Source organism: Dromiciops gliroides, chromosome 2 (genome assembly GCF_019393635.1).
Source record: "Dromiciops gliroides isolate mDroGli1 chromosome 2, mDroGli1.pri, whole genome shotgun sequence".
Classification (NCBI taxonomy): domain Eukaryota; kingdom Metazoa; phylum Chordata; class Mammalia; order Microbiotheria; family Microbiotheriidae; genus Dromiciops; species Dromiciops gliroides.
The window spans coordinates 218,056,118-218,070,077 of NC_057862.1; the positions used below are offsets into that span (position 1 = coordinate 218,056,118).

The 13,960-nt window shown below is 34.6% G+C and overlaps 1 protein-coding gene across 3 annotated transcripts in view; it reads right to left on the minus strand.

Moving 5' to 3' along the window:
• Positions 1-291: 291 nt before the first annotated feature.
• Positions 292-13,960, minus strand: part of ZC3H14 (zinc finger CCCH-type containing 14) — a 53,633-nt gene continuing 39,964 nt past the window's right edge. For all 3 annotated transcript variants that reach the window (XM_043989869.1, XM_043989868.1, XM_043989870.1), the window contains 4 exons: positions 8,272-8,411; positions 7,491-7,582; positions 5,630-5,736; positions 292-4,887 (listed from right to left, as the gene is read on the minus strand). In XM_043989869.1, the coding sequence (XP_043845804.1) occupies positions 4,881-4,887; positions 5,630-5,736; positions 7,491-7,582; positions 8,272-8,411 (346 nt within the window). In that variant the 3' untranslated portion in view covers positions 292-4,880. The remainder of the gene's footprint in view (positions 4,888-5,629; positions 5,737-7,490; positions 7,583-8,271; positions 8,412-13,960) is intronic.

Consider the following 13,960-nt stretch of genomic DNA (forward strand, 5'->3'; position numbering starts at 1 on the left):
AAAGATTATTAATTCAACATATTTTCTGTAGTAATTAATCATGTTGGTAATCTGTTCACTGCCATATATTCAAAATAATATTCAGATAAATCACAGAGTTGATGAATGTGGACTTCACACAAGATCAAGGATTTTATTTTAAACAAGTCATTTCCAGGGCTTTCTGTATCAACTTGGCATAGCCATAAGGTACACTATGATGTGGTGTGGTGTGGTGTTTTTTTTGGTAGATGACAGATCTTTATTCTTTATATCTTCATTCTCTTCTCTCCACTTTGCCCATCCCAGTTCACCTTTTACAATTTCATCCACTTCTTTAACTATTAAATATCAATTTTCTCCCACTCTTCCTCCCCCTCCAAAAAAAAAAACACCATTTCTGATGGAAGCATGAACACTGATAAAAATGGTCAGTGAAGCTGAAAATATTTTTGAAAGCTACCTGGTGAAATATATGCTTTCAAAAATGCAACTTTCTTATTCATTTCAGCATCAAACTAAAGTCTGACACATAGTAAATTTTCCTAGAGAAAATGGTAGAATGCTTTAAAAATATCTTTATAAAAACTGAAGCCAATACAAATTCAGAAATGTCATATCCACAACTGGTGGATATGACTGGTAAATCAGTGCTTGCTAAATATACATGAAGCTGCTCTCATAGACTTTTAGTAATTTGATTTTTGCCCTGACTTAAAAATAATTGTTTTTCACTTTGTGATTGCTTTGTGAATAAACCTGTGGTGATTTCAACATCAGATGCATAAGATATTACCATAGTCCCACAATATTTGAGCTCTCATCACCTTTTTCCTAAGGTTCAGAAATTATGTAAACTAAAAAAAAAATTAATAGTTTAAATAACAGAAAATTGGAGTGATGATTGTCATGTTATTTGGGGAAGAAATAAAGCTAACTCAGTAAAATTAGATTTTAAATTTAATAGAAATTTTAGACAGGAATAGAACTTGACTGGAAGACTTGATGTTTAAAAGCCATACTGATTAATGTTTTGCTAAGATTTAGGTGGTCTCTCTGAGGTTTCTTTCAGTCTTGGGACTCTAATACAATTTTAACTGAACTTGTAATATTATCTCACAGCAACTTTATTTTTTAATAAGTATGAATGTAAAATAAATTCACTGGTTATGATAAACCCTTGGCATAAATTTAGTGAGGGAAAATTCTCCTCCCTCCCTCCCCTCCCCCCAGTTGGGAAGATTCATGCAATCTTACATAGGCTGGTTTCCAATATTTTTTTTAAATACTAAATCAAATTAACATTGATCTGTTTCAAAGCTAAGCACATTAAAATTACTGCTTTGCTGATTTAGACTAATGAGTGAAATACTTATTGTTTCCATTACTTGCTTCTAAGGACAAATAACATACTTGTAAAATTAAAGCCCAATCTTATTTCAGAAAATCTTTATAGCATCTACTTTAAAAAATCTATACTGAGCTGGCTTCCCCTCACCGCCTCCCCAAATGCTTAAGACAGATGCTTGGATATAGACTATTACAGTAAACCACTAGGGTACAATGTTTTTGAGTTGATGCAAAAGTGCATTGATAGTATCCCAGTGGCTTAATTTAATGAGGCGTACAGATGTGATCTAACTTGCTTCCAAGATTGGCTCAGTGCAGCAAAAAATAAGAGTTTACTTTCTGAACAATGCAAATATTTGCTGTATGTGAAATTCTGAGAGCAATTATCTAATTATGTGACAAAGGTGGATCAAATCGTTCTCTGAGGTAAAACTATCAGGTGAATATTCATCTTAAGATCCTCTATTACTAAGACATAAATAGTTAGAAATTCTGAATCGCATTCCCAGATCCATAAGTTTATTTGGAAAGATAGCTGAAATATGTCCCCTATTCATATAAACTCTAATATCAATGGATGCTCCTAAGTCCTGGATAAAACTAGTTTTAGGATTCAGTCATTTTCTTAATCTTTTAAGCACTTCTCAACTAACATGAATTTCTCAAACAATATAGTGGTTCCCAAGAAGTATTAAGTCTCCTAAATTGCTCAATGAGAGAGTTCTTTTTGAAAATTTTAATTTTCAATCAGCACAGAACTAGATGTGTTTCCAATTAGTAATAATGTCAGTTAAGCAATAGTAAAAATGTTAGGCTATGGGGGTAAATCAACTTTGTCTTTTAAATAATAGATCTTAATTGCCTCTTAAATAGGTAAGAAACATAGCTGCAGTACTGAAGTCATCACTTGAGTTTTTAACGAGTCTAACTGATGAATTTATAACAGGAATGTATTTGTCCAAGTATCACAAGTCAATACAAGACAGTTCTGAGTAGCATGCTCAAATTTCCTCTATGTATCCCAGACGTTAAAAAAAAATAGTACTGAAAGAAAGTAGAGATTTTTTCCCCCCTTCAGTAAGCCTCAATCAGGAATGAGCTATTCTGGAAAATCAGGAGCCTTATGCCTTTTTCAGGTTATGTTACAGACTTCGTGATTTATACCCATAAAATTTGGCAGATACAAGATAGCCTTAATTATTGTTCAAGTCCTCTTTAGTTAATGCTTAAAACCATGTTGCTAATTATATTTTCAAAAATCAATTGTGGGGAGGATACAATTTGGCAGGTCACATGGATAAACTGCCATATTTTATTAGAATCTTTTCCAGTTTTGTTTTTAAAACCCAGAAAATTATTTTTGTGTGCATGACGTGATTTATCTGGTTCATTTTATCAAGCTGATTTGTAATCTGATTTCCTGTTAGCTGTGATTCCACTGGTTTATAAACACGAGCCTGCCAAAGCCTACTATGCACTCTGTACCAATCACTGTGCTACTGTCAGACCAAAACCATCTCCCTTCTTTGGTCCTCTGTTCTTGTTAATTCTGGATCAAACTTGTAAAATTACCCAGCATTTGTTTTATGTGTAATTTTTTGTCATAGTGACTAAGTAAAAAAACAAAGCAGTTCTGTTGTTTACTTAAGCAGCAAAATGTTATTCTATTTCAAAGTCAAGAATAATTAGTTTCTAGCATATTAGTATGATTTTTGATAATTTATTCAAGTCCCAACAGCTGTTCACCTGTTTGGTTTTTTTGTTTAAGTATACATATGGGTGAAGATAATCCTCCTTTTGTACAGAACAGTCTAAATTTCTTTCAAATGGCTAGACTATTTAAACCAAATGTTTATTCACCTTCTACTTTATAAATCATTTTTGGAAGGCCTTGTTTCTCAAAATAACTGTCATTAAGTTTAGTAGATTAGTTTAATAAGAATGTAAGGGAACTCTGTCTTTTCCCTGAAACCAAGCAGCTTTATAATGTTTTCGGGGGGTTTGGGGGTGCTATAAAAACTCTGCATACAGGAAAAATGTATTTTTAGTCCAATTCTCCTTTCCTGTTGAATCATGCCATTAGAATTAGCATAGCAATTCAATTCTCACTTTTCTGCATTTTGTGAAACAAGGAAGTTTCTAAAGGAGACTATTAAATGGTAGTTTGCTCACTTTCTGTAAGATGCACCAAGCCAGTATCTTATCTAAGCAACTCAATGGTTGGAAAATAGATTACAAGTTAATAATATACACTTTTAAATTAACCTACATAAGGGGGAAAAAATTTAACCCTGTAAGTTCCTTGCCTTCTATATTCAAATGTGTTGAAAATCAACGTTTCCATCTCTCCTTCAACTGAACAGGAATGTTCAAAGCCAATGGTCTGTAACTTTTGCGTTGCATTCTGATGTATGTATAACAATCTTTGCTTTTAACCAAATGGAGCTTTTTTTCCCCACTGTATGTTAAATGGCCCAAAGGTTTATTTAAAACATGGGAGGGATTACTTTTTAATATGTTCCTCTTTATCCATTTGGGCATTTAATCCTTTACAATTAACTTTGTAGTCCTGTAATTTTAAAATGTATAATTCAGATCTCCTTTATAAAAAAACCCTGCAAGTATGCTGTCCACACAAATATAATTTCCTGGTGTTAATTTTTCATAATGTGAAGATGTATGTATAGCTATATATTTGTTAAAGCAGAGTTTAAATTGTGTAGCAACTGTTTTATGATATCCTGTGTATATACTTGTAAAAATTCTTTTGTATATTTTTTGTGAAAATGTCATTCCCCAAAAGATTTACTGAAAAAAGCATATAACTTAATAGTAAATGAACATTTTAAAGAATTGCACATTGTACACATTTTTGTAGTTACCATTCTAAATGTTTTTACTAAAAACAAACAAACAAACAGCCTTCCCCTTCTATTCTTTTGGTAGCAAATTTGCTATGGAAAAAAAACTCAGGTAAGTGGATCACATCTGACTTTCAAAAATACCTTCCAAAGCAATGAGGCTGTATTTAAACCGCAAAGTCTACATCTATTTCCATGCTTTGCAAAATGGGGAGAAAAAAAAATCGCTTGATGTTTCACCCAACACTATTTTTATTCTTAGTATTATTCCCTTGCTCATTTCAAACTGGTTAGAGCAATTGTTTATATACATAGCACTAATATAGGGCTCATAAAAATGACAGTCTTTTAATTACTTTAGATAACACCACACTCAAATTCTAATTTTATAAACACTGGGACTCAAAGTAGCAGGATACAACCATGCCTCAAAATGTTTTAATGGAATTTAAAGTGTTTTTTTTTTCCTACACTGACTTCTCTTCATAGTAAAAAACCCATGTTAAAACCACTTAATAAAACTTACAAATTTGAAAAATTAGACACTTCAAATAGGCAACAAACTTCATATATGAAAACAATATATTCCAAGTTCAAAAGATCTGATAAATTTGTAGAATGTCTTTCACCAGTAGAGTTCAAAGATGGGAGCTTTAAAATCCATGATCTTCTAGCTACTATGTCTGGTTGTCATTCACTAAAAAAAAAAAAACAACAACAAAACCCACAAATGATTTCTATGTGTTCATATATAACTTTGCTATTCTTCCCTAAAAGTCTAGATAAAACAGGAAAACTGACTGTTTTAATTCTTCCTGACAAACTTAAAAGTGGTTCATAGGACACATTTAACAAATACTGGAACTGAAACGGGAATTTATTCAGGCCTCTTAATTGGAATGAAAGGATTCATTTAAAAATATCTGACTTATTGAGATAAGTGACCCAGAGACCATCTAAATCAAATCATATCCTACAAGAATCATTCTCTTAATATACCATCAAGTCCTCATCCAGGATTAATTCTAGTCATGGGAGAACACAGTCCTTGAAAGGCAACTTTTTGAATAGTTTTTAGTAGTAGGAAAGCCTTTTCTTACAGTAAGCCTAAATCTGCCTTTCTGTAGCTTCAATTAAGTAACATAAAATAAGCAGATTTTTCTGTCTTTTGTTCCCCAACACCAATTTAAACATATATCAGTTACTGAATCATGAAACATTAGAGCTATCAGGGACCTCAAAGATCATATAAATACATAGCAGGCACACTTTGAAAATGCTTATTTAATTGAATCTAATACAACCCATTCATTTAAAAGATGAGAAAAATCAGAGCCCTGAAACCTTAAACAGCAAATTGGTGATCCTTTTGACTCTTAGCCCAACACTCCTTACACTATATACATCTCCCTCTGAAGACTTTTTCATTTTGATTTTACCTGGTTTGAGGTCGAGTCCATTTCAAGGCATGACGTGGTGGCACAGTAATTGCTGGATGGTAAAATGTGCAGTCAGGTCTCGTACACTGAGTGTTAAATCTACAGTGCTAAAGACAAAGTTTTTTTTTTTAATTGGTTTTGTCAGTATATAAAAATTTAATATGAAAAGTTCTAGCCCATAAAATTCTCATCCTTGCCCATGACTATCAAAGACCTTAAGCAAAGTAAATCAAATATTAGTGATATGGGTCAATGGTTTCATTTTAATTTGCTCTCATACTTCATGCCTCATTTATAACACAGTAAAGACTTGAAAAAACACTCTGGTCATCCTATGCCTGGCACATAGTAGGTTCTTAATAAATGCTTGCTTAATTGAAGGTTGTGCTTCTTCAATCCTATGACAATCAAAAGTTTTTATTGTGGAAAAAAAATATACTGTGTGCTAATAATTTTAGTCATATGCAGTACAACCTCTCTTTGCTTTCAAAACAAAGTGTAATATTTCAAACAATTTAAATAATTTGTTGGTAAATTAAATATCTTCCAAGCAGCCTATCAGTTGGTCCAAATTACAAACTCACAGTCTTTTTAGCAGGGTTTAGAGCTAGAAGGAAGTCTCTAGAGATATTCTAAACAACTCTTATTTTATAGGTGAAGAAACTGAGCTGGTATCTAAGAATGAGGCCATTTACAGAGTGATGAAAGAAAACTCACTACAAGAAACTTAGGTGGGCCAGTTACTATCATTACCATCTTGGACAAAAAAGGCATACTGGCCTTCAATAATATTGCCCAATCAGTATTACTATAGTTGTATTATGACCAAATCCAAATGTAACAACACTGGAGGATCTCTACCCTCATACCAAAAGAGCTGAATTCTACCTCTTGGCTCTTGCCTAGGTGAGGGATGCTTTTACTCAGGTTTACATGTAGAACAATGAAACAGTTGACAGAAAATTTTACTTAAGAAAAGGTCACTTCTAAAACTCAGTTTCACTGTCCATCTATTCAATTCCACCAAGTACTGCCCATCAGTCTACTCACTAAAATGATATTACAGAAGTAAGGCAGCTAAAAGTAGAATACATTGAAAGATCATTCTCTCATTTTAGAAGCATTTTCCCTGCAGCAACAGATTAGATCATATGTAAATAAACGGTCCAGTTTCAGACCTAGTTGTTTACAGATCAACAATAAATAGTATATTAACCAGCATACATAGATGGCAAGCTACTGGGCTTGAGAGACAATACAAGTTGAATGAAGAGAACACAAGGACCACACACAATGGTCAACAATTTACTGCTAAAAGCTATAAGCAATCCCATTAACTCCAAAGTCTCCAAAACACAAGCTGTTTTCTGATAACAGGGTTCCCAATCGCTATGATAAGTAGTAATTATGAGTCCTATCAGAGATATCAGAACCATAGTTTGCAACTCATATGGGTAAATTATCTCTTAATTTATCTACATCATTATCTTCACCTCTGATGAGGATCTAGAGTTCTCTGTGAAATGATGCATCAGTAAAATTAAGACATGAGAAAATCCTAAAAAGCAAATGTATTTTTCCATCTTTAACCTCCACATTTGAGCCATACCATATTCAAAGACTGAAGAAATGTTGAAGAGCTAAACAGGCCAAGAAAAACATTAGCATAAAACAAAGACAACTAAGGAATGACCATAAACATTTTGAAGAACTTTGTTGCAACAAAGATAGTAGAGAACTTTCTAATGACATAGTTATTGAGACAATTCAAGGTGTTAAAATCATTCATCCTTGAATGTATCAAAATTAAGAGATCATTATTTTCTTAAATATATTTCAAGAAAAAGAATACATAGCTTACTTTTGGATGATAGAAGGGACATTCCATTTTCTTACAAGCAGGGAAGTAACGGCAAAGCTGACTACTGGAAGATGTTGGTGTTGGCGTTGGTGCTATTGATAAAGTAAGAATTCAGGATAAACTAATGAAATTTATAGTTAACTCAATTTTTGAAATGGACAAGTTTAAAAACTAAAATGGAGGGGCAGCTAGGTGGCACAGTGAATAGAGCACCAGCCCTGGAGTCAGGAGTACCTGAGTTCAAATCCGGCCTCAGACACTTAACACTTACTAGCTGTGTGACCCTGGGGCAGTCACTTAACCCCAACTGCCTCACTTTAAAAAAAAAAAACTAAACTAAACTAAAATGGACCTCTTTTTAATCACCAAGTGTTAACCTTCTAAAAATTAAAAAGTTTCAAATTTTTATTAAAATCAACTTTAAAATGCTTTAGAACAGGTTATTCTGATGTATTCTTCAAAAGCTGACTGAACTGGTTCCTTTAAATATATAACATTATTTCATTAAGTGTTTCTTAGACTGCAAGATGCTCTTAACAATGGAATAGGGTAATTAGAACACACTATTGTATAAAAATGGGGGGGGGGGAAACTTCTTCTTTTGATATATTTGCTTTAAAACACATACATGTACATGCACACAATTAATACAGACATCAATTACTCAAATATGATTTATTCATCCAAAAAAACCTCCAAACCAAAAATGAAACCTAAGGTCATAATATCTCATTAAAGTGCCCAAACAAATTCCAAATGGCAACATGCAAAATCAACTAACCTGGTTTGGGAGGCATGCACGCACTGGGATCGTCTACTGCATGAGTGTAGGGACAATCTGGTTTAGTACATTTTGCATCATATTTACAGTTTGGATGAATAAACAAGCATTTTTCAGCAAATTTACAGTTGGGAAAGGCTCTGAAAAAAAAAGAGAACGAATACTATTCAATATAGATATCCTATCTTGGTGTATTATGAAAGTTCCTTTGAAGGGGATCAAACATCTTTCTGCTTTGAGAAAAACATGAACAAAATAGCTGATAAATGAAGCAACATTTAAATACAAGATACAAGGCCAATTATTATATTGCTTGTATAAATCTATTTTCAAAAGACTGACATTTTGGGATAGTAGCACTTTATTTACTTGGAATCAGCTAATCAAAAGAAACCTGAATTTTCTGGATAAATGAAGTGAACTTCAGCAAAGGGCACAAGTGGATAGAGAGCCAAATATAGTGAAGAAAACCTGGGGTCCTGCCTCTGATTCCTACCTACTGAGTTACCCTGGGCAAATCCCTCAATGCCCCAGGCAACTCTCTAAGAGTGCCTGAAAAGCAGGTACTGATCCTTTTGGGAGGAATTTCCTACACCAATAAAATCAAGACGATTCCCGGTCTCCCTCCCCTGCCCCACAAAAACAAAAACAAACCCCAAATTTTATTTTAATCACACAAAAAAATCTTTGTAAACATACTACATACTTTTTCTCCACGTAAATTGGGTAATCCAGACATAATTTAGTCTTGTCTTGAAGATTGCAGGGTAATGACAAAAATCAAAACAAGATTGTCATGTCTTAGGCATAACTTCCCAAAATGTACCCAAATGTTAAATTGGTCTGCTGGAAACTGATATTTTCACGATAACTCATTTAAGTCAAAACCACAATAAGCTATACATCATGGAATGAAGACTTTTACCTCACTAAAATACATGTAAACTTATAAAGATTAATCTTAAAATATGTTCCCAAGCACTTGCCTACCCACCATCCCTGGCTCTGGTTTTAATAATTATTCCATGCTACAGATCAGGGAATAGGCAAAGTATACCTGGCTATGGCCTGTTTCTGTTCACTACAGAAAGCTAAGAATGACACCTACTATACATTTTAAAATAAGTTTTGTTATATTTTCAAGTATAAAATCATTCATAATTTTTTGGCTATACCAAAATAGGCAGGCTATATACTTAGCTGATCCTGCTGTTGATAAATGAAGACAGTATAATTAATTCTAGAAATTGCCCTGATATTGCTATTAAAAAAATTATTGGGGCAAGCTAGGTGGCGCAGTGGATAGAGCACTGGCCCAGGAGTCAGGAGGACCTGAGTTTCAAATCCAGCCTCAGACACTTAACACTTACTAGCTGTGTGACCCTGGCAAGTCAATTAACCCCAATTGCCTCACTTAAAAAAAAATTATTGCTGTCATCTTGCTTTACTCATAAAAGTAAAATGATAATGTACAACTACACGTAAAAGACTTGGTTCAAGTATCATTCTGCAGAAATAATTACTAAAATGAAGGCTGTTCAAAACAGCCTTGTTCCCTACAATTTTTCTCATCCATTATAAAAGCTGCTTCAGAACTGTTGCTTTTATACACTCCTCTAGAATTATTAACAGGTATTCAGAATAGCATTTCTGTATAACCAATGCAATGCAATTACAGTTATTTATCAACTTGAATCCCTTCTTTTAAGTCCATTTCATGTGCACTGGCATTTGTTGAAGGGATTTTAAAGGAATATCTTTCTTCCTATAATTTGTGTAGGTGGTCTTAATCACGACTGACATTTCTGAACCGAATGACACAAAGTCAGTTTTACAACAAGCTGTCAATATCTGACTTGTTTAAAAAAAAATTGGGGAATAAGAAACATTAAAAATGCCTCTTTAAATGTAGTAACCTTGTTAAGTGCTATGTAATTGCCTATAAACAACCCATGAAAATTGCTTCAGTTAATAACATTTCATATTCTGAATAACACTTCATTCCAAGTGTTGAATCAGTGGAATAATGAATAATAGCAAAGCATAAAGGTATTCAATATAGATGCTAACCCTGTTTTCTCTTTGACCTGGAAGCTCTTGATTTTTGCTATGACATTCCCAGTGTTTAAAAAAAAAAACTTTTAGAAGGTGAATTTAAGTTTGCTCTATAGTTCTAAGAGATCTGGCAGTTTCATGACATCTTGAAATATTCCAGGTTTTTTAGTTAGTCATTGGTTTTTAAGTATTTGGGGTGATTATTAAATTATCTCTCATCAAGCTGTTGTTTTAGATCAATTTTTTAATAATACCATTTTTTTTTTGGTAATAAACATTTTTATTTAGTTTTGGGTTCCAATTTTTATCCCTCCCTCCCCCTCCTCTCCTCGCCTGAATGGCAAACAATCAGATATGGGGTTATACATGTTGATTATGTAAAACATTACCATATCTTTGTCATTTTGTACAAGAAAAGTTGATGAAAAGAAAAAAATAAAAGTGAAAAATAGCATGCTTCAGTCTGTTCTATCAATTTGAGTTTCTTTCTTTGGAGCTGGATAGTATGCTTCATTCAATATCCTTTGGATTGTCTTAGTTCATTGTGCTGTTGAGAACAGTCAAGTCATTCACAATTCTTCATCAAACAATATTGCTGTCTCTGTGCACAATGTTCTCTTGGTTCTGCTCACGTCACTATATATCATTTCATACAAGTCTTTCCAGGCCTTTCTGAAATCATCCTGTTTGTCATTTCTTACAGCACAATAATATTCCATTGTAAAGAATTAATTGTTATTTGAGGTTTTTAATGCCTCAGCGTGCACTGGCCTGGAGCTCCACAAACTGCACGGTGCTCCACCCACTGGTTGTAGCCTTTGCCATGGTGCTGGCAACCTCACATCAATCACCACTCGAGAACACCTACATAGGCCTGGCAAAATTATGATGATTGGAAGTCTAGTGAGGGCAGTCATGTGACTGTCAAAGCGGCCAGTCAATTGGCTGGGGGCTTCTGGGAAAGGGGAGGAGAATTCCACAATTCTAGCTGGGAAGCTAGAAGGCGACAGAAGCTATGCTGTGTATTCTCAGCTGATTCTGGGCGGTGGTATTTTCAGGTTGTATAATTTCCCTTCTTCCCCATTTTATTTCCTTTCCCGTTGATCCTACTGATCCTGTTTGTGTTTTTATTTTTTTAAGTTTGTTCTTGTTAAATAAATCCTGTTCTGTTTTGAGGGAGGCTGCTGGTCTCCTTCTTGCCCATATTGTGGTGAGCTGGTTAGCTAACACTCCCCAATTAAAAAACTGGTCCCCACACCATCACCATCAAATACCACAGCTTGTTTAGCCATTCCCCAAGTGATGGGCATTCCTTTGATTTCCAATTCTTACCACCACAAAAAAGAGCTGCTATAAAAATTTTTGTACAAATTGATCTTTTTCTCTTTTGGGGGGGGGATGTCTTTGGGATATAAACCTAGTACTGGTATTGCTGGATCAAAGGGTATGAACAGTTCTATAGCCCTTTGGCATAGTTCCAAATTGCTCTCCAGAATGGTTGGATCTTTTAACCAACTCTGCCAACAGCAGATTAGCATCCCAGCTTTCCTACAGCCCCTCCAACATCCAACAGTTTCCATTTTTGTTATATTTGTCACTTCTGATAGGTATGACATGATACCTCAGAGTTTGTAATTTACATTCTCTAATCAATAGTGATCCAGGAGCATTTTCATGATTATAGCTTTGATTTGTCTGAAAACTGTCTGTTCAAATCTTTTGATCATTTATCAATTGAGAAATTACTTGTATTTTTATAAATTTGACTGAGTTCTCTATGTATTTGAGAAATAAGGTCTTTATCAAGAGATATTTGTTTCAAAAATTCTTTCCCAGTTTTCTACTTCCCTTGTAATCTCGGTTACATTAGTCTTTTTTTATATCTTAGATGTTCTCATTTTTCAGTCTTTTACCTTTGTTCTACTATTTCTGGTCTCACTGAATCACTGAATTCTATTTGTTTTATTCTGTTTTTAGGGAGTCTATTTTTTGGGCTTATTTTTCTCCTTATGTTCTAAGCTATTTATTTTTCCTCACTTTTTCTTCAATATTCCTAATTACATTTTAAAATTTCTCGCTTCATTTCTTCCAACAAATCTTGGAGTCTGTGGCCAAGCCATGCTTTTATTATCATCGTCGTCATCATCATCAAGGCACTATTTATTGTGGAATTACCACTTTGGGGCTTACCACTTGAGTTTTTTCCTTCTTTTTAAAAATTCAATTTCATCTTATTTTCAGTTACAAATTCTCTCTTCTCACTTCTCCTTCTCCCTCCTGCACTCTGAGTCCATCAGACTCTATTTGAAGGTGTGTGAAGCATGTTCCATCATGACCTCTGAACTGTGGTTAGTCACTACACTTGATCAGAGTTCCTAAGTCTTTCAAAGTTGTTTCTCTTACACTATTGTTGTGTTCTCCTGATTCTGCTTACTTAACTTTGCATTGGTTCATACAAGTCATGCCAGATTTTAGTATTTCTTCATTATGTTCAATTTTGTTCTTTTACTCATCTCTTGCCTAAGAATTCCTAGGATGAGACTTTGTGGCAATTCAAGCTTGACCCCCTTCCACATACTCTTAAATGCTGTTGACAAGTATAGCGGAGCAGGCTAGGTGGTGCAGTGGATAGAGCACTGGCCCTGGAGTCAGAGAGGACCTGATTTCAAATCTGACCTCAGATACTTAACACTTACGAGCTGTTGTGACCCTGGGTAAGTCACTTAACCCCGATTTGCCCTCACCCGAAAGGAAAAAAAAAAAAAGTTATAGCAAGAGTAATTCCAAGTTGAATGCCAATAGTCTGCAACATCTCTGGATGAGTTGGCCAAGACCAGGCTCTATCCTTACCTCCTGGTGGCCCAATATACAAACTGGGCTTGGTCCCTTCTCTGCTGCCTTCTCCTTCAGCAATCATTACCAGGATTTGGCTCCAATCCCATGTGTAGCCCTAACAGGCCTGAGACTGGATATGTTAGAGGTCATTCTGGTCTTAGCCCTCTCCCCTAAGTACAAAGGAAGTCTAGTGGACACAATTTTTTTCTTTCCCTACACCAGGGATTCTTAACTTGGAGTCCATGGAACTTGCTTAATATTTTTCATAACTATTTCCAATATAATTTTCTTTTGTAATCTTACATATTTTATTTTTATGCACTTAAAACACCTAAGAAAGGGTAAATTAGTACCAAACTGCCAAGGATGCTCTATGCTACAAAAACGAAATAAACCTCACAAACCACTGGCCCTAGGCACTCACCCACTTGGAACTCATCCTGTCCCCTGCAATGACTTTGACAGGATTGCAAGATCTGGCCCTCTTGGAAAGCTCTCTAAGGCCCTGGCTAGCTTGTCCTCTATTAGGACTCCAATAGGCAAGGGCCAAGATCCTTCGGTCTTAAGGCTCCACTTATTGAAGGATTGCACTAAATACTAACCAGTTGATGTGTCCTACTCAAAAGCACCTTGAGGCATTCAAGCCATCTTCTTGTGCTGGATGAAAGATGAAGGATGAAGAAGCTTGCTGGTGTCTCCCTTTGGTCTTGTCAGGCAGGCTCAGCTAGGACCTTTCACATTTACCCTACTTTCTAAAAGTAATTTATGAACCCAACTTCAAAAAAAATAGTTATGCCCT